General features: G+C 35.3%; 4 protein-coding genes across 6 annotated transcripts in view; 1 reads left to right on the forward strand and 3 right to left on the reverse strand.

The window, feature by feature from the left end:
• Nucleotides 1-10,650, reverse strand: part of LOC136339664 (uncharacterized) — a 68,055-nt gene extending 57,405 nt beyond the window's left edge. For all 3 annotated transcript variants that reach the window (XM_066283086.1, XM_066283085.1, XM_066283087.1), the window contains exons 1-3: nt 10,447-10,650; nt 3,712-3,973; nt 1,848-3,609 (exon numbers count right to left, since the gene is read on the reverse strand). In XM_066283086.1, coding sequence (XP_066139183.1) covers nt 1,848-3,609; nt 3,712-3,973; nt 10,447-10,635 — 2,213 coding nt within the window. In that variant the 5' untranslated portion in view covers nt 10,636-10,650. The remainder of the gene's footprint in view (nt 1-1,847; nt 3,610-3,711; nt 3,974-10,446) is intronic.
• A 4,686-nt stretch (nt 10,651-15,336) lies between these two features.
• On the reverse strand, nt 15,337-16,821 carry SmF (small ribonucleoprotein particle protein SmF). Its single transcript, XM_066283172.1, has 2 exons — nt 16,495-16,821; nt 15,337-15,602 (listed from the first exon to the last, which is right to left on the reverse strand). The coding sequence occupies exons 1-2, from the start codon at nt 16,667-16,669 to the stop codon at nt 15,511-15,513; spliced, it is 267 nt and encodes an 88-aa protein (XP_066139269.1). The 5' UTR covers nt 16,670-16,821; the 3' UTR covers nt 15,337-15,510.
• Nucleotides 16,822-17,180: 359 nt separating this feature from the next.
• Nucleotides 17,181-20,741, reverse strand: LOC136339722 (calmodulin-like protein 4). Its single transcript, XM_066283166.1, has 4 exons — nt 20,587-20,741; nt 20,486-20,516; nt 18,865-18,995; nt 17,181-17,708 (listed from the first exon to the last, which is right to left on the reverse strand). Exons 1-4 carry the CDS (start codon nt 20,587-20,589, stop codon nt 17,424-17,426), a joined length of 450 nt encoding a protein of 149 aa, XP_066139263.1. The 5' UTR covers nt 20,590-20,741; the 3' UTR covers nt 17,181-17,423.
• Nucleotides 20,742-20,886: 145 nt separating this feature from the next.
• Nucleotides 20,887-26,610, forward strand: DPCoAC (dephosphocoenzyme A carrier). The gene is made up of 7 exons (XM_066283162.1): nt 20,887-21,181; nt 25,129-25,352; nt 25,410-25,592; nt 25,643-25,775; nt 25,838-25,970; nt 26,019-26,193; nt 26,252-26,610. Exons 2-7 carry the CDS (start codon nt 25,201-25,203, stop codon nt 26,421-26,423), a joined length of 948 nt encoding a protein of 315 aa, XP_066139259.1. The 5' UTR covers nt 20,887-21,181; nt 25,129-25,200; the 3' UTR covers nt 26,424-26,610.
• The last annotated feature ends 35 nt before the right edge of the window (nt 26,611-26,645 follow it).

Consider the following 26,645-nt stretch of genomic DNA (forward strand, 5'->3'; position numbering starts at 1 on the left):
ATAACCGGCATAACTGAAGAATTTTCGTGCGTGCAAACTTTTCGTAAACTTCCGCAATTTCCATGACCATGCCCCCTAAAGTTCAATTATTAACCAGCTGGTAGATGCACTTGATGTATGTCTAATGGAACACTTGCGATTTTCGCTAATGAACGGCAACTCTGTGAAAATCTCAAATTCCTCTTATCATAATTTCCAGATATTGGGATCTTATAAACTCCACGAGCTATTAAACTGGCTAACTAGGGAAAGTTCTAGATAATTATATTAGTGACGTAATGAAGATCATATTAGATTTTTCCATTTTGGATGCGAAGTAAGATGGTTGCTTTTTTAATGGGAATAAATCCTAATCGATTTTTCAGGAAAAAATGACAATCCGTCGCACACAGAAAAAAATTGGAAATTTCATATTACCCTCTCTAGCTTTTATAGGATATGCGGGAATTGAGGGCAGAATCCAATTCTGCAAAGTGAAAAAAGGACCTGGAAAGTGAAAAATTCGAAAACGAATAATTCCCCCAGTAGTGAAACTACAGAAAATCTCGTTATAATTTTTTGTTCCCTTCTCCGACCTCTAAGCAACCACAGTGAAAAACATTTTTTTTTGGACTCGCAATCTCTTTACGGACGGAAAAAGCATTGAAACGTTCATCGATTTTCAGCCAAAATGTTTAACTTTTCTTGTAAACTCCTGATAAAGTCTCTCAATGCGATAAAGGTGGCCTAGACCTTTTCCAAGAACGCTAGTGGGCTTCCCTGCGTCCCCAGGAAGAAATTTCCTCCTCGCGCGAACTTTGCCCTTGCAAAAATCAAAATGTTTATAAAAAAAAATCGTTTTCTACTGAATTGCATCTAACATAAACCATTCCAGTCTAGACGCCCCGACATCTACCACCAGGGCAAGTTTTCTCACGTTTCAAACACGACGATCATCGCAGACTATTGAAACCGAAAATTTTTGAAAGATCGCCAATTTGGACTTCGCCACGTCATTAGTTCCATTACCCAATTGATTACGGAACGGTCTTAATGAAAAGCGAAAACGTTTCTACTTAAAGCGCCTCCGGCTCCTGATAACCCTCGAGCCATCCTGCGCTCTCCGCAAGCTTTAATCATTACAAAATCCAATTGTGATAAAAGAAAATATATAAGTTGATAATAATATTTATTTAATAAATGTTTCTATAAATTTTTATTGCCCTCTAAAATGAAATAGTCATGATGGTTTTGTGAAAATTTATTAATTTAAGTTTTTTTCAAAATTTTTTAAAAGCTAAAATTTTAGTTTTCCAGTTTTATCGAAGCCGAAATTAGGCGAGTACGCCAATGGAGGAAAATTTCTTGAGGAAAAATGTTGAGAAGCCCCTAAAAATTATGATCTAAATCGCATTATATATATATATATATATGAATTTTCTGAGCTTTTAATGTGCCAATATGTTCAGGATGGGCTTTTGAATTTTTTATAGATAACCGCCTCCCTTAACGTTCGTTTGTATCAATTGAAATTCGAGATGAATCTTCCTTTCCTCCTTTCAACGCGTCCCTTTCGCGTTTTTGGATCTATTTAAAATTTATTTCTACATTTATATTTTTAAATTTTGACTTTAAAAACAATTTATAGGCTGATAAATCAGGAAGGCATCTGCGTGTATATATTAAATATTATAAGAAGTGTCAATATTAGTGCTTTCCTTCTATGTAGATAGATTAACACGGAAACCCTAGAGGCAGAGATATCTGAATTCGTCAGGAAACAATTATTCAGGCCTTTTTGTACGAATGTTATGCGTAACATTACAAAATCAAACGCATAATTGCAATTTTGTTGTAAAGTGTCTTACCTTATAACAATGAAATGATCCTCGTCGCATTCGCAGGACTCATCCGAGGAGCTTTCTTGAATGAACTCATCATAAATTCCCAACTGATTTGCACTGAATGATGAGAACCCTTTAAAATCGCTCACATCAAACTGGCAAAAATCGTGCGAACCATCCGGTATAAGGTCTTCACCTTCGATATTATTCTCCTTATCTATCGAACTGGTGGTATTTGCATTTTCATTCCCGTTGATATCCCTTCGGAATTCTGTGTATTGAATGACTTTGGCTGTTGATTTTTCCGGGGGACTTTCAGTTGGTTTGTACTGGTGGGTCTTTGAGAAGTTATTGGAGTCTTTTAAATTATCTTCACCATCTCCAGAGTCCACTATTCCGGCCTCCTTCAATTTGTGCTCCAAACGTTTTAGCCTGGAATTGGAGGAATCTCCAATTCGTCTGTTAACAGATTTACTGGAGAGGATTTCAGTTATTGCAGTGCCATCTGTTGAAGTTCGAGAAACAGGTGGTTCCACAAAATTGGCAACTGAGCTTAACTGCAAAGCTGCACTCTTATCAGAAGCTTCAAGGTTACCCGTACTCTCCTCAAACACTAATCTTCCGTTTTTGAACCCCCATGTGAGTTGATTATGATCAATGACACTTTTATGATCGCCACTATGAGGCACTAGAATAGAGTCCGATTCAACAAACTTGTCTTCAGTCAACAAAACGTTGGCAGCACCAGGATGAGGGTGCTGCGAAACACGGTGCCCGGCAGCGTCGCTGACAACGACGTCGACGTCGGATTCGCGACTGCAAATCGGCGCTTGCTCCTGGGGACGTCCATCGGGTCCGATCGATTCATGAGAAGCGCACGATTCTCCGTAGGACGATTGTCGGCGATGGCTCCTGCTGCTGCTGCTGCTGCTGCTGCTGGGAAACGTTTCCGAAGAGTCGGGCAAATGGCCTGCGAGATTAACAAGGTGCTGGAGCACATTTTTGGGGTCAAGGCCGAAGAACGACTGCTCTATTTGTTCTTTACTAATTTCATTATTTGTCTTTTCTGACGTCAGGTATTTGACGATGTCGTTGGCCAAATCTGGAGGAATTCCCGAAGATATCTTCTCGCAGCTCTTCTGAATGGCTTTGAGTATGTTGCGAAATATATCGTGCTCGTTTTCGATGTCTTTCGGCTTAGTCGATTCGTCTCCGTCACTCTCGAAGACGGATTTTTCGTCCGTCCTTTCCTCCTTACTCTCATCTTCCGGACACTTCCACTCGTCTTGAAGACGCTTCTCGCATACTTCATCACTCAAATCAATCAAATCGTCGCAAAATCTTGCATGACAAACCTCATCAGTGGGGCAATTAATCTCAGATTTCTCATCGTTATTCTCATCAATTTCGCCAGCGCTTAGCAACCCATTGTCTAAAAATTCCGGCTCACACGACTTATTTGCTTCGAAGTTTGTTTTGGGACTGTCATCACTTCGCTGCAAGTTTAGCTCATTAACCTCGTCGTTATTTCCTGAATTATTATTGTGTTCTGGTGAGGTAATGCCGGGATTACCTAATGGAGCTTTAAAATTATCGAAGCAGTCTTTGCAAAAATGTTCTTGCTTCGTTGCCTCGATATCGCATACGCATTTTACGTTCAAGAATTCTTTCGCGTCCAACGTGAGCATTTCTATGAAGTCCACTGAGTTGTTGTTAAGGTTATCCTTGAAATGGGACGTGCAGTCGTTAGGTTGGTTACTTGGGAAAGTTTCTGCGTCCATTTCTCCTGAAAAAAAAAGGAAAAAATCGTTCATTCTTCATGGATGCCTGTATGCGCAACAGGAACCTTCGATTATGACTAAGTTTAAATCTGATCTTCCACACTCACCTAACTCGGCAGACACAACATCCGATCGGTCGTAACGGGTAATTTCACTATATGCGACTTTCACCGTCGATTTATCTCCGCCTATTACCGTGGAGATTTCATTAACTTTATCCAAATGGCATTGACTTTCTTCTTCAAACGAGTTTTTTCTCGTGTTTTGATCTCGTCCTGTCTTCGCACTTGCGTTTTCAGTGCATGTAGGTGATGTCGCAGAATTGTCCGAAACGTTGCCGGACGATTGTTTAATCGATTGGCCGCAGGTCTGAAACGGACAGAGGAAAAAAGTTTAAGAAGTCATAAAGGCGTGAACTAATATTATATCACGCTGAAGTCGTTAAAATGCAAAGTATCGACATTAGCTATGATTATTCTTAAATTGAGGTTGAAGCCCCAGAAGCATCTAAACAGCTCATCTATCCGACAAATCTGTCTATTAGTTGTTGTAGGGCCGAGAGATTAAGGTTCTGCCAACTTTGTCTAGAAAATTATTTTTATGAACATTAAACAATAATTTTCAGGAATCATTTGACATATCCTACAAAAACTATCATCTTGGATGAAGGCACTTGAATATTGATTTTTTGACACTTAATTAGGACCAAATGAAACTCTGATAATAAAAAAAAACCTGCAATAAGCCTCTAAAGTTCGCAGTTATCAAGGACTTCAAGGACAGTAGATCAAAGCCCAAGCACTTCTTTTCTTCAACAGAAACAAATAAATAAGCCAATGGTGTGCCTTAAATTCATCATTCGTATGGAAACGACCTTCTTCATAAGATTATTAGGACGTTGGTCTTTCGGCACTAAAGGTCAAATTATTAATGTTCTATTAACTTTAACATCAAACTGGTTTCCGTCGGATCCAAGAATCTGCCAATACTCACGAAAGCTCTAACTGAAAGTTTCCTTGGATATTGACTTGCAGTTTCAGAAAGCAGAGTACTAAAATTTGATCTGTAATGCCTAGAAATCGTCTATCTAGTTTGATTTCGTTATCTATATAGAAATTATGTCGCTGCTAAAGTTACTAGAAATTTGAAAAACCGGCTTTAGGCTTCGGGTTTTCAAACTGTATGGTTTTGGATTCATCTGTTTGGTATTAGACAATTTACTAGTTTCTACGAAAAATATCTTGTTTAAATTAACACGAGTTTCACATACAGAACGGTCCAATTGCGACAGCTCACTATTGCTACCTCCTAAACCGTTAGAAGCTATGTGTATGTGGTTTCATCATCGTTCAGGTGCATTAGAAAATTCATTAGGAAACGTCGAGATAAATACTGTTTTGCGTAACATGTTCCCTAAGATCTTTCTACTTACGCAAGATTATACCGTGCGATTCTAAATTGTCCTCCTCTTGATTTTTTAACAAATTATTATTTTTTCAAAATTCAAAAGCAGCATCAGATTAGACAAAAAACACTTTCTTTTGAAGTTTGTTGATTTTTTAAAATGTTGCGTGTGGCACTAATAGAGCAAAATGGCCAATTTTTAAAAATTGAAACGTGGATCAAGTGATACTTCAAATTAAAGATCTTTGAAAGCTACATTAAATGGTGTATTCGGATTCAAAATCTATACGTTAGTTTTTGAGAAAAACAGGTATAAATGTGGTAAAAAATCAATACAAACTCAATTAAATAGTACGTAAACAATGAAAAACCTGTTTGGTAATCGAAAATTGGTTTATTTTGAAATTGTGCTCATAAATGTGAGCACAAAATCGAAAACCAACTAATTTTCTATTGACAAATAGGCTTTGCAATTGTTTACGTACTATTTAATTGAATTTGTATGGCTTTTTCTACCAAATTTATACCTATTTTTCTCAAAAACTAATCGATAGATTTTGAATTCCGGTACACCATTCAATGTAGTTTCGAAAGACCTCAATTTTAAAAAATCGGCCAATTTGTGCCACCGGTGGCTTGGGCCACATTTAAAAAAATAAACAAAAGATAGCATTTTTTTGAGTGTTTAATGCCGCTTTTGACCGTTTTTTAAATAATAATTCGTAAAAAAATTAACGGTCGGGGTGAATTTATAAACGCACGGTATATTTCTTATCTGGTTGCAAAAATCGTTATTAGACATAATATTTTCATGGGGTAAATATTTTTTACACAAAAGTCGCTTAGATAAGCGACCAAGTACGTCCTTGATAAGCGACCGCCGGGACGTCTTTCTTCGCGCGCCCACTGGAAGTAGCGAAACAGCAATTCTACTTGTATTTACTTTAGTGTTCTGAAATGATAGAAGTATAAATAAGCCAATATATGCCATGGAATTGTGAATACACCTGGTCTTTGTAAAGTTCAAAATGCCACGGTTAATTGAAGTTTCTAGTATAAACATATGCTCAGTAATATTTTTCTAAATGTAATTTTTCTGTTATCTTATACTTTCCTTAGACGGAGTTATATAGACTGAGGGCTATACTTCCCACTATATAAACGAGAGTTTTCAAGATGTTTTTATATTCACATAAAATAAAGAGACCCTAAAAACCGAGCTCTTCAGAACTCCCACATGGAGTTTTTCTTTACCACGGAGTCCTAAATCTCACTAGATTACCAAGATTTATCAATTAGGATTAAAACCGTTGTATGGTCACACTCTGGAACCGTTAAAAACCAGAGTAGGCATCAACATACGTTGGTTAACATAGTCAAAAGCCTTAAGCAGCTGACGGAAAATAACACAAGAACAAACTTTCCTGCGTTTACAGTGAAATGGAAATCTCCAAAAAATAGGAAAAATTTATCATTACTAGAGTTGTTTCCTACCTGTATAATTTATGGTTTGCGAGGTAAGATACCATTTTCAACATCAAAAAGTGTTAAATACTTTTAGTCAATGCTGGCAAGTATCAGGGACTTTTTCCTTTTTATAAAACCGAAGGGGGTTGAACACAAATATTTGTAGAAACTAACTTTGTGACTCACCAAACCGATCGAAAAACGATTTTTTCAAATGTTTGATATTCAAAATTCAAATTCCCAAATTTGAATTGAACACATGCTTACCAACAGGGAAATAAAGAAGGCACGTTGTTTTTGTCTTTTTCGAATGAAAACGTGCGTTCTTCTATTTGTTTCTGAGTCTGCGCCACGAAAGAATAATTTTCGACGACAATTTCCAAAATTTTTGATTAAACTCTATTAGATATATAATGAGCAAAAATGCAGGATTCTTTAGCAAACAAGATCTCTGAAGCTTCCTCCTTAATAAGCCCCGTTCTAGACCATTTCTTCAGCAGCCTATCTGGCTCATAGAGAATTATTGTTCTGCAATGAAAACTGTTGTTTTCCTTTGTACTAAACATTATTTCGCATTTTTTTAGACAAGTCATCTAACTGGAAATTCTCCAATCTAGAAATGCTCCAGTGGTTTCTTCCCTATGAAAAATTGAGTCAATTTACAAATGACGGGAAATTTATGTAATTTTACAAATTTACTGATAAGAACTTCTTTCTTGATTTTACTGAGAAAGTTGCACAATAAAAAAATCCTCAAAAAAAATGTGATAAAGCATATAAAGAAAAGATCTGCCAAAGCATGAACCGAGAATTAGCAATGCGTAAATATCAATATGCCGCATGTATGTAAATTTGGTCCCACTACAATGTCCATATCATGCGAGCGTCTAAAAGTAGGAAGACTTTAATAGATTTTAGTCTCAATCTATTGAACTTATGCTAAGTCGATAGTTACTTGGGGTTTTAGTTTCATTTTTATCAGCGCTTTGGTACTTTGCCCATTATTAACGTCCCCGTTATGACGGCTGAAGGCTTTTCTCAAGATCAATATTATTCAAAAGCAACTTATAAATCTACAATACCTACACACCTTTTATTAAACTAATCACTCGCTGACAATACATTGGCGCGTAATTAAATTAATCCTCTCACAATGCACTACAATTGATACAACGGTAGTACCACTAATCCAATTAGACTTAACAGTAGACAACATTTATTACAAGATCAACATTATCACAGTACCACCAATGCGACACCCACGTGCCCAGAACGTCAAATTTAAATGTCCGGGGAGCACTGCACGACCTTCTTTGGTTCTTTGGCACGACACGGTGGTACCGACAGCGGTACCCAGCACGAACTAAGCGACTGGAGAGGCTCGTTCGCCTACCGTAGGTCATACTTCTTTTGTGATCGGTAGCGAAACGTGAACGAAAGTAATTGGAGACTAATGTGCGAAAACAGTAATGGAATTAATAATAATCACTAGGGTTCAATACTGGATTGGCTTATGATCAATATGGTATATTTTAATTCAACCTAGTTGAGTACGGAAAGTACCACATTTTATGCAAGTCTCATACAAAGAATCTTTTTTGGTGATAATTAAAAATTGAAACTACCAACCTGAATTCTTCCATTCAAATAAGACAGATTTTGAGTGCTAAGCAGCCGACAAAATAGAGCATTTCGAGAAATTCTCATACAAGCAGCCCTATGCTTTTCGAGGGTCCGTAACCCCCGATCCGTTAGAGACAAAAAAGCAGACAAGAGTAAAAAGTGATTGAAGAGAAAGAAGAAACGTCGTTTCTCTGGTTGAAATTGAACTTCACATATAGATAGAAAACAAAATGGAGCATAAATAGCCAAAAGAAAAAACAGATAATTAAGGAAGCTAAGCAATTTTTTTTTTTTTTTTTAAATATCGGATAAATTCAGCATACCCATTTTCAGATAAAGTGACTGTAAAATTACCTTCTGCGCGTGCGAAGTGCGCTTGGTACATTAGTGCTCCTTTTCTAACTAAATTTAGGTAACTAGGAAAATTTTAAATTATATTCGACTTTGATTCATTTTCAGAACTATCAAAGTTGACATAGAAAAAAAAATAGAAAATATAGAACAAAAATAAACATGAAGGAAGTAAATGTCTGTTTGTCTCTTCCAATTCTTTTCAGCCCTCTCATTATTAAAATGAATGGAAAGGCCACAAAGCAGATTTGCATGTAAATTTCCATTTTGCAATTTTTCCTTCGTTCATATTAATTTTTATTCTAATTGTCTGACCTTTTTTCTTTGGCGTCTTAGATAATTCGGAGAGATGAACCAAAGTCTAATGCAATTTAAAGTTTATGTGGACACTTACTGACCCAAAAAAAAGTGTCTCTGTCCAAAAATGTGAACGTCATAATCCAGTTATTTCACAAATTGACCTGGCTCAATCTTCAAAACAAAATCTGATTTTTTCGCTTAATTCATCTAATTGTCTGTCCTTTTTTGGAGCTGTTCATAGTCAGTTTCATTCTCTGAACATCTGTAATTAATTAATTATAATTTGTGCAAGGACTGCAAAGCGGATTTGCTTCGAAATTTCTATTTTGGAATTTTACTACTCACTTCATATTTATTGTACCAATTTTCGCGCAAATGCGAAAATCCGCTCAGAAACCACGAATACCGATCTTGAATTCGGAAATCTGAATATGGAAAATGAAATAATTTGTTAGATTAAAAAAAAAATGCTAATTTAAAGAAGATCAAAATCTAACAAAATTAATTCTTAAGTAAATAAACCTCCTTGAAGCCCCAGTAACTACAAAACCGTAAAGTAATGGATTGCTGAAATTTAAATTTTAAATAATCCGGTTGAATTTTTAATTTTTATTATGTGAAAGAAAAAATATATACATAATAAAAATATATATACACATATACATATGTATATACGTATGTATAAAAAATATGTGTACGTATAGCTTCAAAGCTATAGAGAGTCTCTTATTAAAGATACTCAACTGTTACATGGAAAATGGAAAAGGAACAATTCTCTTGAGATTTAGCTCAAACCAGTTAGACAAATAAACTGAAAATAAAAACTACTTGCATTCTGAACATTAAATACCTGTATATATACAGGGTAAGAACAACATAATAATATACATTATAATCATCTACAGGGTGATCTACTTAAAAAATGTTATTCTATAAAAGTAATTAATTCGACAATTTAACCCAAAACAAGACTATTAATATTGAGTAATAAATTTTCATATCGAATATAATTTTTAATCAAACCCTGCATACTGTTGTATATCGTGGTGCGTTAATAACTTCTATCTACTCATATAGAACTCCCACGACCATGTATCCGTCCTTGTCTGCGTAGTGGGTACTCGTTTGGGCATTTCCGTTCTTCAGTAGTCCTCTCTTCGCGGTTCGCCGACTACGTGGTACCACATTTCCGCCCCGTGGTACAGGAACCCGCTAAAGTCGTTTCGTTTGAGCGAAAGGTCACAATATACCGTCAAAACAATTCATAGTTCCGGGAATAGGTGAAAAATACCTTTCCATTACTTCGATTTGTTTAACACAAACCCCAGAAATTACATTGCTCAAGCACAGATGTTCTTTTAGCTTTGCCTATTTTCTTTTACGACCGCCGAGATTTATTCAGTTAAAAAATGGACAATTTCCCATAAGTTTTCAACTGACATTTTCCAAGCAAACGAGCGAGCTTTCCACACTCAAATGTTAATATATTTTATTTCAATTTATATAAAATCTGAACGTTTCATACTGTAGAAAATAAGTGTTTTTCCTCTGTATAAATAATGAACAGCAGCAGTGGCCGAATTTGGCAAATGCGTTAACTGGAGCCTTTCCATACGGAACCGGAGTTGACTTTTTATAGGGGCAAAAATTAATTCCAGAATTAAACAATTTCCAGGCTAAACCTACTTAAAACATACCTTCTGGCGGCGTAATCCATTAGCACCTAGCCTTAGGGATATGGGAATTTTCGACCTCGTCCTTTTCTTAGTCCCAACATTCTGCGAGTCTCCATAAGAATTAGTTATTCCATCAAAAATCCCTGAAATGGCGGTCGGGTTTTTTAAATCCAATTTACTCTCAACGGTGCCACAGGGAGAGTTTTCCATTTCCCGTTAAAAATTTCCTTCACGAGAAATTTGGCACCTGGAAAAGTTTTTATGTAATGGGAAGTCACTCTGTGTAAATGTAAATGGTAGGGCTCTGTCCATGAGGGAAAATTCTAGTTACAAAGAAGCTTTGAGGGTCCGGCACCTCAGGAAATTAGGGGTGTGGCATGTTTTTAAAAAGGGTAGTTATGATTTTGTGAAACTGAGTTCTTTTGATACTCTTGGTTTTTAAACGAAGGTTTAGTGTTTACAAGGAAATTTTAAAGTTCTACTATAGTTAAAAAATAAGGGAAATTTATTTATAAAATTAAAAATATTTATTTATCCTTTCAAATAAATTGCATCGCCTCCGAGTGTTCCTCGTCCGACACAATGAACTAATGCCATACTTTTTTCCAATCCTCCAAACAGTCGAAGAAGTCTTTTTCCTCTGTGGCTTTCAATACTTTCTTCGATTCGGCTTTTAACTCCTCAACTGAGTCGAAACGACGTCCCCAGAGCGAGTCATTTGAGCTTATTGAATATCAAGAAGTCCAACGGCACTAAATCGGGCAAACGCGGTGGTTGTGGAACGACACGGGTCGTGTTTTTGGCAAAATGTTCGCGATGAACCAATGCAGTGTGGGACGGTGGTGCGTTATCGTGGTGCAAAAACCAAGTGTTACCTACCCACAATTCTGGCCTCTTAAGGCGAATAGCTTCACGCAAACCAGGCATAACGCCCAAGTGATATTCCTTGTTAACAGTTTGGCGTGACGGGAAAAAATTCATATACATAACACCGCAATAATCGAAGAAAACCGTCAACATGACTTTAATTTTTAAGCGACTTTTGCGCGGTTTTTTCGGTCTTGGTTCGCCTTTTGCACAATATTCGGGGTCGATTGTTTCCGGGCCGCGTGCATAGATCCAGGTTCCATCTGCCGTGATGATGCATTTCGTGACGTCCTGATAGTCAGAAATCATTGTTTGACAGATTTCAATGCGACGCTTTTTTTTCGAAAAATCGAATGGTTTTGGAACCAATCGGGATTGGCGCGTTTGAGACGCAAAACTTCTTTAAAAATGGTTAGGGTTGATCCAAATGAAATGGCCGTACCATTGACAAGATCCCTGATTTTCAATCGACGATTTTGGGGTACCAAATCTTTAATTTCCTTGGCATGGCTTTCATCGGTAGATTCAAATTTGTTATAAAAAAATACTTTGCAGTTTTTAATTGCTTAAAATTCAGGGGTGCATCAGGATTTCAAAGGCATTTTACTTTCTATGCAAATCTTTCGGTTTTTTATGAGTTCAAATATCTTCTTATTACGGTCCTGGGTTTTCATAAAAATTTTCATAGATCGTATAAACTCTATGACTTTATCTCTATATACAACCCAGTAACGTACAACGGGTTACATAAAATGCCACATGTACATAACCATTACACATACAACATTATCTTCGCATGCTTTTTCTTATTTAAATATCCTCGTATTAGTGTTCTGGTTTCTAATGAAAACTTACAAAGTATTCGGGAGTTGTAAGGAAATTAAGACCTCCCAATGCGTAAATTCGGTGGCGTTACATGTCCTGGAAATTTTTAATTTATGGAACGGACACTGTGTAACGTGAACACAGTACAGCATCGTCCTTTCACGAAAAATGCTGCAGAAGCCTTCCTGCACCTATGACAAACCCGAGTTTTCTCAACTTTTAAGTAGTCAGAGGCGCAGTTGGTGCTTTAGAACAGTCACAATAAGTTTAGATTTGTAAATTCGCATCATTACGAGTTTTGCAAGCTCTTTGTGCATGTACTCTTTTAATTCTGATTGTGGTAAAAAACGAGGTTGAAAACTGCATAGAAATCAGCGGCGTAAATTGTATCTAAAGGAATATTTTTTTGATTTGCACATTGCTTGCATATTCTGCTTCGATGTACCTCTTTGAATGAGCTTGCACCACAGTCCTGTAAAATTTTTACTTATAACAAATCGATGTATTTTTACGTAGTTGTAGGTACCCTATTAAGAATGGTTCTGCTACGACGCTGATTTATCAAGAAAAATTATGTAAAATTTAGAGTTTAGTAAGAAATTTTGAGGCTTTTAATTCGATGGAGTAACAGCGTAACTTACATTTAAATACAATTTTAAGTTCTAGAATTTTTACTCATTATTATATTTTTAGTGAACTTTTTTTGGCTGCAGCCTTGTTTTAGAAAAATAATAATAACGAGACAAAATAAGTGTTTCAGATACTAAAAACAAAGTTTTAACCATTCCTACATTCCTACCTTACTAAAAACCGAACAACTTTTCGAACTTTTGCCTATACTAGTCGTTCTTTGGTGTATATGAGTACTAGAAATCCCACTTTTCTGCATCCAGTTTTTATCTAAGATAATACCCAGAGTCCATTCACCTGTTCCTCGTACACGTATAACAGATAGATGTAATATTATACAGGTGCAACGAAAACGCGTGTTCAACACTTGCACACCGCGACGTGAGGTCTATACAAACCTAACTGACTTTTTAATGATTCTTTCCTTCCTATTTCCCCTTTGTTTGGCATTAAAGAACTTGTGGTTTTCAACGACGCTACGAGGTTCTTCCTTGTATGAATATCAGGACCGGAGTTATATCGCAAAAGTTAATAGAGTCCTGTAATTTACGCTTGAAACAATGGCGTGAGTGAGGGGAAGGGCCCAAATGGAAAGAAGGGTGTTTTAAGAGAAACAAAGGAGCTCTGAAATTTAGACCCAGAACAAAATAACAGATAATTGCGCGAGACATTGTTTAAAAGACTTTAAGCTCGGAAAGAAATTGCTGGCTAGGGAGGACAGAAAGACAGGATGGAACATGGAACAATAATACCAAGATACACTATTTAGTTCTTAATCTACTTTATTTGTTCTTCTTTCGCAATTCAGATATTCAATGCAAAACAGAAAGAGAATGAACTTTTATTAACTTATGTGTTAAAGATGAGTCTTCTAAATTCTCCTTTTTGGGATGGGAAGTAATAAACCAAACTCGGAAATGCGACACACATGCCCCAATTTTTAGCATGACATGTTTCAGTTTCTGCGTATTGTTTGAACGAGCACACAAGTGGGTTGATTATACTCTGAAGCGTATCTCCAGATGACATTCCTCGTCTTGAACAAACATTCTTCGAGCGAGCGGTTTGCCGATGATTAAATAGTCAGCTTTTGAGCTCAAAATTCTCTAATTAGAGAGTTTGCTTGCAATTACCTGAATCAGTGCTAATTGAATTGCGAGTTTTTAAGCGCAGCGAGCTCGCTGTGCAGATTTTAATTGTATAGGACAACATCACATGACGCAGTTTTAAATTGGTTCTAACTGTATTCGTATTGGTTTTAGTTGAATAGAGCAGATGTTGCGACGAGGCCTGTAAATATAAAAAAAGCAAAAAATATCATCGTTAGAAAAAAAAACGCAAAAGTGCTCATTTTATTTCCAATGAGAGTTTGTTTTTCTAATGTGAAAATGAAAAAACTATTAAAAAAATTAAGAACAACTTTGGCAGCTTAGGTTTAACATGGTTTAAACTTTGACACCTACTTTTTGACGTTACACTATTCGCCTCAGCGACTGGTGACTAAATTTATTGTTTTTAGTTACTCTGTTAAATAAGCCTGCGCGCGCACGTCCTCAACTTTAAAACAAAAGAACAGTGGGATTTGTCAAATTTTCTCTTAAAATACCCCTTAATATTTGCAGAATTTTAAATCATGTTAACAATTTTTTAATGCAGAAAAGCAACTCTCAGTGTGTTAAGAGACTTTCTTGCGAGTTTTGTACACTATTTCTTCAGACCGATGGTCCATATAAAAGGTTGTCCGACGAATTTGGAGATGCATAGGATCAACTAAGTTGCACAAAATGCTCTCGAATTAAGAAAACTCGCAGTTTGGCAAAATACGGTTTAAAATTCGACGTCTCGTTCTTTGATATCAAGTAATTCACATTCATAGCCGATTTTCAAAGCAAAAGAACAAATCAATGTTGCCATATCTCATCTGGGAGTAAGAAAGTTTAGTAAAATTCGCAAATTTCACATTGAAAAATCTCACGTGTTAAACATTTCAGTTACCACACAGCTAATATACCTACATAAATAATATAAATCTGGCTCTAAAAGGAAATATTAAACGATTCGCTCCGCCATACGCCACCATGCCACAGCCAGGGGTTCTGTAAGTGGACAGATACAATATGACATAAGATGGTACTTCTGTTGCACCACTTTAGGAATTTGCAGTTAGGCAAATAGTTCACGTGACAGTTTGCTAACGTGCATACCATTAGACAATTGTTGAATGGGTTTTAACATCCGCCTATTAACCAGAGAAAACTGTTTAAATAAAATGTTAACTGTATAACAATGTTTCTTTATGCTCAGCAAAGTTCACAAAGTATTTAAGATAATTAAAAAGCTGAAACTTGTATGTCATGTAAGATTTCTCAATTTAAACTTTAAGAATTCCATGCCATATTAAAATTATGTGTACCTTTAAAGCTCTGGAAATACCTATGCATAGTCCATAAATTATTCCTAAGGAAATGCAATATACCTCGGAATTTATTGAGTTCAAAATGAAACATGGGGTTAAGAAAAGAAACAAAACATAAATACGATGAAATGAGGGATACGAGGGTATGTTCAGTTAACAAAAACACATAGCAATCTTTTTTTGACACTGTATTTTTCAAATTAACACCCCATTGTAGTATTTACATGTCATGTAAAAAAGGTTTGTTATTTTATAATTAAACTTATGCTTTCTAAGTTAACTTAAATAGGTAACGTATCCTAAAGTTGGAATTATAAATGTACACTAAAGTGTACATTTATATCTATTTAGTCTCTGGTTTCTCCTTCCTCATCTTCTTCCTCTACGCCTCGTATGAATAGGACATTGTTACATCTGACAAGGATTTCTCCTAAATTTCCTGCAATAAAATTAAATTAACGTGTTATTTACAACCAAAACTTTGTTGGAAAGATAAACTTATCATTGATATGAGAAACATCAGCAGAATTGGCACTCAACAATTTGACTTTAGTCAATCAATTCCAGAATCCAAAGGGCTCCAATGTGGGTATCTTCTTGGAGATAGTCTCAGCATTTATTAAAGTATTCAATAGTCAATAGTTTATACACTTATATATAAGTATAGGTTGATTTCAATAAAGCAAACAATATATAGTAAAGTGAAAAAATGCTGCCCCTACACACACGCGCATGTCTTAGTATAACAAGAGCGATGAGAACCACGTCGACGGCTGCTGAGGAATGTCTCCTCAACCTTTTTGCCATCCCCATTCTTCTGGAGCGACATGCAAGCCATTCAGCATGTAGAATAATAAAGCCCTTTGGATTCCTCACGACTGTAAAATTCTAAATATGGTCTTTAATCTCATAACAGCAAAACATACAGGGAACACTCTCTACAGAATCATTCTTTCTTCCAAGGAGCTCTGAAGGTTAAGTGTAGCACTGCAAGAACCAATCTACATTTACAACTTCAAAACAATTTAAAACTGTCAAATGGGTTTTAATGCCCTAGGTGCGCTTAATCAAGTCACAAATTAATGGATTGACTCAGTCTCAGAAATGAGGAAATATGCTCTTGATTCACTGACATAGAATAAAAAATCTGAATGTTTGCTTTATCTTGTAAAAACAAAGAAGAGTCTAAAGTACCTTTTGCATGAGTATCCACCAATTCCCTTTACATTTTTGTTATATCAATTTATAATAACTCATATAATTTTATCAACAATTAATATGCTTTCCAAGAATCAACTCAACGTCATCTTAGAAACTCAAAATAGCCTTACCTGTTACTGCACCTTCAATAACCTCCTCACAATTTGCTAGTTGCAAATTCATATACCCATCAACCGAAACCAAAATGCCTTTGTATTCATGGCCCCACTTTAACTTTACCATAACGGCTTTGCCAGTCAAACTATTGAGGAAGGGTTTGGGGTTAATGGGCATAGCCGCAGACATGATGATTTGATAAGTATATTTTCAACTTACGAAAGGACGAAGAAATTATTTGTTTATTAGGAATTAACTGAATTAATTATAAAAGAAAATGGGGTACAGCAAGCCCAAAGCGGTAAACCAAGGAAAGTTTTTGAGGTTAAGTAGGTATTAAGTGCTTTCAATTTCTGACACATCATTTAAAGTATCATTTACAGGTAGATAATGCATACATCGTAGACTAGCTGTAATTTATTAAATCATGTTGATAATTCAATTCATAAGTTTGAATACGCAGGATAATTCGTTAAATATTATACGTATTTACTACAATGCTATCTCATAAATGGTTGTAGATATAATATAACATTATGCAGAAGCTTCTAAATATTACTACGATTGAATCTTATTCCATAAATATCTTCGCATAATCAAATGTCAAATCCAATGACAATAATCAGATGATTGGCACTTGTTAGTTTGGCGTTCGTAATTCGTGCGTGTTGCATGTTTTGAAAGAAATAATTGAGGAATCTAAAATTAACTATTTCTTTATTAATTAAAACATTAAATTCCTCTTAACACGCGTATATTTCACAATACATCACGAAGTTGATCCGTTTGTTAAACTTCAAAGTTGCTGTAATACTCAAAAACCTCCTAAGAGATTTCCAAGGTAAATGTGTGATTTTATGTAATAACTATAGAAGAAATTAAGATAACCCAAAATCTCTAATACCATAGAACATAAATAACCCAAATACGCGTCATTTAAAGCTTAATAGTAGTCAGGAACAGGGGCGCAGGCAATTTTAACAAAGTCTTCATACTTCACAATACTGCTGTTGTTCACATTTGCCTCTCGGAAAATTCTATCCACCTCTTTAGAAGACAAGCGCTCGCCCCAATTTTGTAGAAGGTGTCTCAGATGTTTCGCCGGAATTGTACCCTTTCCTCCCTGATCAGCAGCTTTAAATGCATCCACTATTTCTTTAGGTAGATTTTCTACTCGGGAATGTACATGCATTACCTCAAGGAAATCTGCAAATGTCATTTTTCCACCCTGGAGAGAAGAGTTGTAAATGAGTAATAGAGAGAATAATATAATGCTAGTATTAGCGGCAATGCTTATTTTTCTGTAATATACTGAGTGTTTAAATAAAATCAATAAGTAACAAACAATTTTAGATTTTATGGCCTAAATATTTTAAATTATTTATTCTTACATAATAAAAAAAATGTTTACATTTTTGCGATAAAAGGGATTGACGTTCTTCTATACCTAAATAATTAATTAAAAAATATTTAAATATAAAAAACTTAATTATCAGAAAAACTGTAACACTTGGTATCTTTTGTTAAATTAATTCAAAATTATCTCTAATACCCTATTCAGTATCCTGTACTATCTCCTAAACACTCTGTATATTGATATAATTGAATTAACAACTGGATGGAGTTAGAACATTCTGTTATATGCATATACTGATCTACAGGATCTAATATATCATCATGGAGATATTTCAGAAGACGATAATATTCTGCAAAATTATTTTAAAAATGCCAATAGACTAATTGCCAAAAGTGCCCCATTTTAGATATACAGGATGCCAAAGTTTTTTTGCCGACATTTTTCACGTATTTTGTCTTTTTTTCCACATACGCATTAAGTTTAGTTTTCATTTATATTTATTTTTAATTTGAAAATTACGAATTATTTTCGATAATTAATAACAAAGACAGATGATATTTTTCCTTACTTCTTTTACATTATTAGTTTGCATCAACAAATATGTTTGCCAAATCAACAAAAACGGTGAAAGATACCAAAATATTGAGGAGACAAAAACGACAAAGCATTGAAAAAGGAATTTTAATTTGATGTCAAAATTCATGCAAAGTGTGTAAAAAACAGATACAAGGTATGATATAGTACATAATCTAAAAAACATAACACCCTGTATTTATTTGGATATGGGCGATTTTGATATTTTATTGAAGATGATCTTAAAGAAAATAAGTCTAAATTTACTCAATGCATATGTGAGAAAAATGCAGGATATGAGAAAAAATGTGAAGGCTTGGCACTCAGTATATTGAAAATGGTGCATATTTAAACATTAGTATTTTTTAAATAATTTCACGGGGTACTATCGCTCTCTGAAATATCTCTTTGATGATATGCCCCTGTAAATGTAATTGGGTGGGGGGGGATTCACCTTTTGTTTGAAGTATCCAGCTAATTCTGAAATGGTAGGACTAAGGCCCAGGCTCCTCATTATCACTGTTAGTTCATCAAGAGATTTGATATGTCCAGACCGGGCAAAAAGGTAGAAGCATTCCCTGAATTCTGTAATAAAACTTTTATGATTGTGGATATCACATAACAAATCAAACATTTTTAAGGGCCAATAGACCAGAGTCCTCGAAACATCAATGAGAAAGTAATCTTAGAAAAGTAGAAATAAAGGCAGGTCATTGGTTAGTTTTAACATTGACCTATTGTAAAATCAAGCAAAAGTTTCTTATTTCAAAGGATTTTCATCATAAAAAAAAATCGTTTATAGGTTTTAACGCTACTTATGCGACTGAATGTTGTATAGTTTATTTATTGAATTATTCCCTGAAAATTTGAAAATAAATATTGAAACTTATTTGTTGTTCAGCCAACTACCAGAGGCAGATTAGGAGGGCCAAAGCTTTCGTAAAACCTAGCGAAATTTTATTTCTAGGCTTTTTTTAATATAAAAAATTCTGTCGTAAAGTAACATACGCTGCCGATTTTTGTGGAGGTTATTCTATGAGTGTCCGGGAACAAAAAATATTAAGATTTATAGATTTCTCTGCTAAGTAACAGGGATCCATTAAAAGGGGTAAAATTGTCCTAACATCTAGAAAAATTTCCTTATCTCTGAAGTTTTTTGTAATAAAAAAAATAACGGGTTCTTGAAGTAAAACCGCACTGTATGAGAGTGTTTAGTACGATACGCTTGAGTTTTTAATGAATTTAGGTACATGTCCGTTTCAGAGGATGCTCAATCCAGTGGTACACCTAGATCTTTTGTTATATGCAGTAAGCTTTGCTCCTTGCAATAAAATTGTTACCTTTTGTTCAAAAGTAGTTTTTTTTACGCTCTACGAGCTAAAATAATTTGTCAACAACCGACGATAAATATAAATTTTACAGGAGTGTACCGGTTTTGAGTAGGCCACAATGTATAGCTTATTTTTTAACTTTTATGCATTTTTTGTTAAGTTTGATCTCGGTTTTGAGGAAACCTGCGCCACTGTTCTTTGTCGAAATACGAGGAACGTGTTGTTGAAAGGACCGTAAGCATCTAATTGAATTTATGAAAAACTTGTGAATCGCAGGACTTTTGGCTTCTCGATGTCACTACTACTGGTTAAACACCACTTTATTCGTATTTTTGCCAAATTTTAAAAACATTGACTATATAAATCAAGGACAATTACTTATACTGTACAAACAAACTTTGTGGCCTATAGGATTAATCCACTAATATGCTTGAATGACTATAATTTTTACTGTTTAATGATTACATACATCTGCGATTATTGCAACATAAATATCCTTATCTTATCATCATTGTCGGGCGATCCCGTTATCTTTCTCTGGCAGATAATTATTGTTGTGTAAGCAATGTATAATAGCGTTTAAATGCTACATATCGAATTAGAAGCTATGTAAATGTTAGTAATTGATAACATTGTTAGAAACTCATATCTTTGTTTTGTGTATCTCAAGAAAATGTTTTAAAATTTTTCCCACATCCGATACTTTCTTCATCAAACTTTTAACCTACTTCGCAAGATACATACCATCAATGTCCTGTTCTTTGAAGTATCTGGCCTAAAAGAAAACCAACGGAAAGGCAATTATAATAAAAATATCTATTGCTGAGCAGAAGTTCTGTCCATACCATATTCAAAACAAATTATTTGAACAATGAGCACTGACACGTAGCCTGAACACTGGGGAGTTTGATGCTAATAAACGTTCCTCACAGATAAGTTTATCCGATCTACGTGAATGCGGCAGGTAGAACTGGTGTACCGTGAACGCGGAGGGGGCAATAATGCTTGTAAACCGTGACAAGGTGAGCCTCATAGTACGAGCGTCGATTATCAACTAACATTTGGGGACATATTTAATTAACAATTCACGAAATGTCGTTGTGCTATTGCAAGTTTTTAATCGAGTTTTTAGCAATAAAATTTTGGATGTTTAATTGTTTTTTAAACCGAGAATCGTTGGGATTTTGAGAACTTTAGTTCCACCACTAATGTTTACTAAATTGGCATTCGGTATTTTTCATTTATTTTATTAATTATAGTTCAGTGGTATGTACGATGTTTTGCGCGAACGTTTATCCGTTTAAGCAGCAGCTTATGAGGGTCTAAATGAATGTGAGTAATGGTGATTTACAAATGCTGTATGTAGCAGTCCGATGTGTCGTCACGTCAATGTAAAAAAGCCATTGTCCAGTTCAATATATCTGTGATTCTCCTTAAAAGGTAGGTGGTGCACTTTTTTTTTGTCTCAGTATTCCGGATCTACGAATCAGTGGCGGATCCGTCGGGGTGAATCTTTTTTTACTGTGCTCAATTGTAAAAATGAATCATGCACCCCCCACCCTCCCCCTCGTTTTTACCAGCTTCAAACACAAGTTCCTTGAAATACACATAAGAGCCACTTACTACTACGCTTAATATATATAATACGTCCTTGGCCCTCCAGTCTCCGTGAAAATTCAAGGTTCCTGGAGTCTCCTCAAAATTTCGACGATCTGGAGTTCCATGCGGGAGGCCCCAAAATTTTCCCAACAAACGGAATAGCCACCTTTCAACATTTACATGAGGGGCGTACTCGGTATGCAACAAATTCATTAAATTCAATAAGATGAAATCGAGTTCGCGTTAAGACGAGCTTGGCTTTCATAGTTTCTTATTCCTTTCTCGATGCAAACCTGAATTTCTTGTAGCATTCGCAGATGTACATTGTGCGTCTTTGAAGCGGATTGTTCAGGTTTTGAAATTTTCAGCTTTTTAGGTAAAGATAATAATAATATTCAAATTCTTCCAGTAGGCACTGGTTGCTACTCAATAGCCATTAGTAGCTACTGATTTTTACTTCCTTCGTGTTCATTTCTGGCATCTTTTCTAGCCTCGTTCCATGACAACTTTATTGGTTCCAAAAGATGGATCGAAGTCAGATTTTAAAATTTCGTTATATCAATTTGTTGGAGAAAGGACACTCGCGAAGCAGGCGCACTTTCACGCCTGCAATCGGTGATTCCATGATTACTCTGTCCAAAAATGAGCAGTTTTTTATCCGTTTGGTCTACATGTAGACTTTGATTAACATTTTTATACCAAATCTTATTTTTTGCTCAATTTCTTCAATTGGCTGCTTTACACTGTGACTGTTGCCAATTTCGCTCTTTACTTATAATATGCGACAGCCAATTGCAAGTAGAAGAATGTTCCATTTTTGAATTTTATTACTGCATATTCATGCCACTTGCTTCTGTGTAAGTATTAGAAGTTCCCACCTTAAACCGTTTTTACTGGAAATAAATGTTTTATTTAACAATTAAAAAAGTGGACGTTTTAAATTATGAAAATTACACTAAATTGAATAAATAACTTACAGAAACACTAAAGAGATATGGAAAAAATTATAGTAAACTTAAAAAAATACAAAAATATCTTCACGGCCGTGGAAAGTCACGAATGAACACTTCGCAACAGTACGACGCCTCATTTTTATGGTTCTTCTAAGATCAACAAAATTTGCATACGTTTAAGACCACTGCCAGTGGCATAAACTCTTCTGCAGGTTCATTGTCTAGACTTTTATTAAATGTCCTGTCCCTAAACCCGTTACTAGAACACACACATCTTTATGTCAAAAATTCTAGTTACTTAAAAAAAAATTGAAAAGTATAAATTTAGACCCAAATCACAGGTTGATGTGTTCTGATATTTATTCACAATCAGCCGGAACATAATTGATAAAACACTTTTATTTTCCAAAGTACCGTCGAAAGTGACGTCAACAATCGAGAACGTACTAAATGAAACATAAACACTATCATGGAGTTATTCGCAGTTTGTGTGAGAACGGCTTATTCTCAATTTTAAAATAATTATTGTCAGCGAAAGTCTGCGATGGTAATGACGTCCCATTGCCTAATTGGCAAAGTTTAAAAGCTAATCATATTCATAATTACAATTTTAAAGCTTTAGTCTGATGGAGACATGTTGATGTTTTTTCATTCTATGAGTATGATAATTGCAATTTCAAGATTTTTCTCAATAATTTATGTTAAAAAATAAATGTTAAATTTGCGATTGGCAAAGCACGAAATAAATTATAGATCAGGTTCAGGTTAGATATTTTAACAGAAAAAAAAAAAAAAAATTCCAAAGGGTCAAAACAACACTTTACCAGAAACCGCAAAAAAAATGTATTGAAAATTCCAAACAGCCCACTCATGAACCTTTTTATACAAGGCGTAGCAAGTGTACCGAGGTATTCCAAGCAATTAGAAAATAAGTTCCATGTTTCAACGGTTCCCAAGACAGAAAACAAACTATTTTCAAAGCACACAAAGGCAATCCTACAAATCAAAATGTAACACACATATACATACGCACGTATGTAATGTTAATACCACATATACAGGGTATACCAATGAAAGCTTTGCACTCCGATTATTTAGAACGACAGTCAAAATATTAGAGATCGCCTCTACACGGCGATTTTATTTTTGAGGGGGGCACATTTTAGTGTTAAAAGCAGATGAAAAGTGGGTACAATCTGGGAAAATTACAACTGGATTTGAGGTGGATATGTTTAAGACCTTCCCATTTTCAATTTATCAAATTTCCACCCATGGACGCCCATTTCTTCAGGTTTATTTAGCAGTAATTAAACACGAATGGAAAATCTCAATAATTTTCAAGTATAATCATCGCGTGTTAATGTATTTTGAACTGCCTAAATTTGAAGAAAAAACGCTGAAAATGGCATTTAAAAATCCATTTAAATGCGATGTCACCCGGTTTATAGTACGACTTGAAATCCTAAATTCTAATGTACCCTTTTGATAAGAAAATCAATGCATCAAGGTAATTTCTAATATTTTAGTCGTGGTTCAAAGTAAGCTAGATGGAAAGTTCTCAATGGTACACTCCGCTTAATTCCTTGCGACTGTGAGAAATTTTATATAGATAAAACTTCTAGACCCTTAACAAAGAGGACTAAACAGTACCAAAATTACATTAAAAACATAGAGTCTCATGGATTAAGTATAAGCCAGCACGCCTTTCATAATGTTCATAACGTTGTCACAGAATCGTTCCAAACGATGCTGGACATCATTACCTTCGGTTCGTTATTGATGTAGGGTAAAGTCGAAGAAAATTGTACATTTTTTCTTCCAAACTGATCTGCGGCCTCTTGGTCAGTACGCATGGATAACAACTTCGGACACGTAGAGAGAAAGTAAAGTCAAAAATATCAGGTTCAGGTGGATGTTGAGCAAGCAATCATTAGCGTATCGTAATGTTTCCAGATCTAGAAACGTTCCAGCTTTCCTATTTTACTTTATTTGATGGCTGATCTTTGTTAGAAGAGTTGTCCTGTACGCTCCTGTCTTTCGTGGCTTCAAATTCGTGTTTCTCAAATTTGACTCGTATCTCGGACCAATTTAAAGAGAATAACTGCGACTGAGTATGTTGTCCGTATTATTAATATTCCACAATGAATAACAAATTTATCAGGTCACTATTTTTATGTGCATTTGCTAAAGTTCAGCGCGTTTCCTATAACAAACATAAATCAGACCATTTCGGCAAAATGAACTTGGTTTCATACTTTGCACTTTGAATGCGGTCCGATTTGGTTTTTAAAAGGTAACCCATAGTAAGAAAGTCTTAAATTGTATTTTGGTAATGCGATGAACGTCAGTTTTAAAATAGCCGGGAATTGAGTGAGAGTTTAAATTTAGTTGAATTCAGGTAAAGGTAATAACGATTGGTAAGAGAGGCACAAATTTGACTTGATCTTCTGCTAGATCTGAGGGTAGAGGTGCGTTTATTTCATAGAGATTTCCCATGATCTCATGTGAATTGGATTTTTGCCAGACAAGTATTCCCTCTTAATGCATTCTCAATAACAATTTCAGTGCCAAACAGGCGCCATGCGAAAACGTACATCGCCGGCGCTGGAATACCAACGACTCACTTTGTCTATCTATAGGATAGTTAACCTTTGATAAAATTTTACAATTTACCTACGCGTGCATAAGCTAACGGGAGTGTGTTTAGCCAAATTTTAAAATAAATAACTTGCATCGATAAATTTCTCACTTGTGAAAGGGTTCAAAGTGTTTCAAGATATTTCCAACGCGCTCATTTCTTGACGTTCTGTAAATACCATCAAAAAATTATTACAGAATTCAGCCTCGATAAGTTTAATACCAACTCCCCGAGCTAGCCATATTGCTTTAAAGATGTGAAGAAGCACTATGGGCAAATCCAATAATGAGGATCCAAAATTGAAGCATCTGTCGAAGACACAAATCGTCATAACGAGTTTAGCAGCAGGTGCCTTAGCTGGAGCTTTAGCCAAAACCACCATCGCCCCACTGGACAGAACGAAAATAAACTTCCAAATTAGGTAAATAAATATTGGTTTCCAATCAGCGCCAATTAACGAGTTTACGTGAATATGCAGTCACAAGCCCTACTCTACGAGAAAAGCATTGAAGTTCTTAGTGGAAACACTAAAGAAACAGGGATTTTTAGCACTATGGAGAGGGAACAGTGCGACAATGGCACGCATAGTGCCGTATTCCGCCATCCAATTTACCTCACACGAACAATGGAAGAGGGTGCTGAAAGTTGACCAAAATAATGGGTAATTGATTAATGCCGCCTTAAGAAGTGCTTGAATCGTTTGCTCTTTAGATCAAGAAATGAGAGGTTGTTTTTGGCTGGTTCTCTGGCCGGTTTGACCTCTCAAGCTTTGACTTATCCTTTTGATTTCGCCCGAGCTCGAATGGCTGTGACTCACAAATTAGAATACGCAACTTTAAGGCAGGTAAACTACCTCGAGTTTATGATATTATTTTATCGTTTATTAGTTATATTCGTTTTTGTTAGGTGTTTCATAAGATATATTTAGTAGAGGGTGCAAGTGCGTTCTTTAAAGGTTTTGTACCTACAATGGCTGGTGTTATTCCATACGCTGGAATGTCTTTTTTCACCTATGACAGCCTTAAAAGACTATATAGAGGTATTGGGATCTTAAAATAATTCTGTAGTGCTAATTTTGCCCTTATAGAGCACATAGATAACACCTTTGTAATCCACCCAATAGCTTCCCTGCTGTTTGGTGCTATTGCCGGGGTCATCAGTCAAAGCACTAGTTATCCATTGGATATAGTACGGAGAAGAATGCAGACTGATACCACTGGGAAATACCCAAATATGCACCAGACAATACTTTATGTTTATCGGTATATTACCGCGAAATATTTATTTCTCTATTTGTTGTCCGTTTTATGTGTATTTCAGTACTGAAGGTATCAGGAAAGGATTTTACAAAGGACTTTCAATGAACTGGATCAAAGGGCCGATAGCTGTCGGCATCAGTTATGCGACCTACGACAATATTAGAGACATTCTTCGAACTTCTGTAGTGAAATTTAGGACAAACTCGAAGCAAATAAGTTGTAAAGTGAATTAGTCGTAATTTAGTTGTCCCAAGATGTGTATAGCAATTTTTACTAATTTGTCACCGGTAAAATGTTTTTTAATGTTCACCAAAGTTTACAACAGTGCAATGCAATAAGGATACGCTTATGTAAATAGAAATGTTAAGATGTTTGATTAATATTAAAAATTAACATTGATTAAACATACATAATATTTTATTGACTTGTGTTTCTGAGCGAACGACTTTGAAAAG

The sequence above is a fragment of the Euwallacea fornicatus genome, chromosome 6 (assembly GCF_040115645.1).
Source record: "Euwallacea fornicatus isolate EFF26 chromosome 6, ASM4011564v1, whole genome shotgun sequence".
NCBI classification, from domain to species: Eukaryota; Metazoa; Arthropoda; class Insecta; order Coleoptera; family Curculionidae; genus Euwallacea; species Euwallacea fornicatus.

Coding starts and splice junctions, on each gene's coding strand:
- SmF (XM_066283172.1), bottom strand. CDS start 16,669: ATGTCTGCGGCTATGCCCATTAACCCCAAACCCTTCCTCAATAGTTTG. Junction 15,603..16,494: donor TATTGAAGGTGCAGTAACAG/GTAAGGCTATTT, acceptor ATTTTATTGCAG/GAAATTTAGGAGAAATCCTT.
- LOC136339722 (XM_066283166.1), bottom strand. Junction 18,996..20,485: donor CAAAGAACAGGACATTGATG/GTATGTATCTTG, acceptor GTTTTATTACAG/AATTCAGGGAATGCTTCTAC. Junction 17,709..18,864: donor CTGGATACTTCAAACAAAAG/GTGAATCCCCCC, acceptor TCTTCTCTCCAG/GGTGGAAAAATGACATTTGC.
- DPCoAC (XM_066283162.1), top strand. CDS start 25,201: ATGGGCAAATCCAATAATGAGGATCCAAAATTGAAGCATCTGTCGAAG. Junction 25,353..25,409: donor AAAATAAACTTCCAAATTAG/GTAAATAAATAT, acceptor GTGAATATGCAG/TCACAAGCCCTACTCTACGA. Junction 25,776..25,837: donor AATACGCAACTTTAAGGCAG/GTAAACTACCTC, acceptor CGTTTTTGTTAG/GTGTTTCATAAGATATATTT.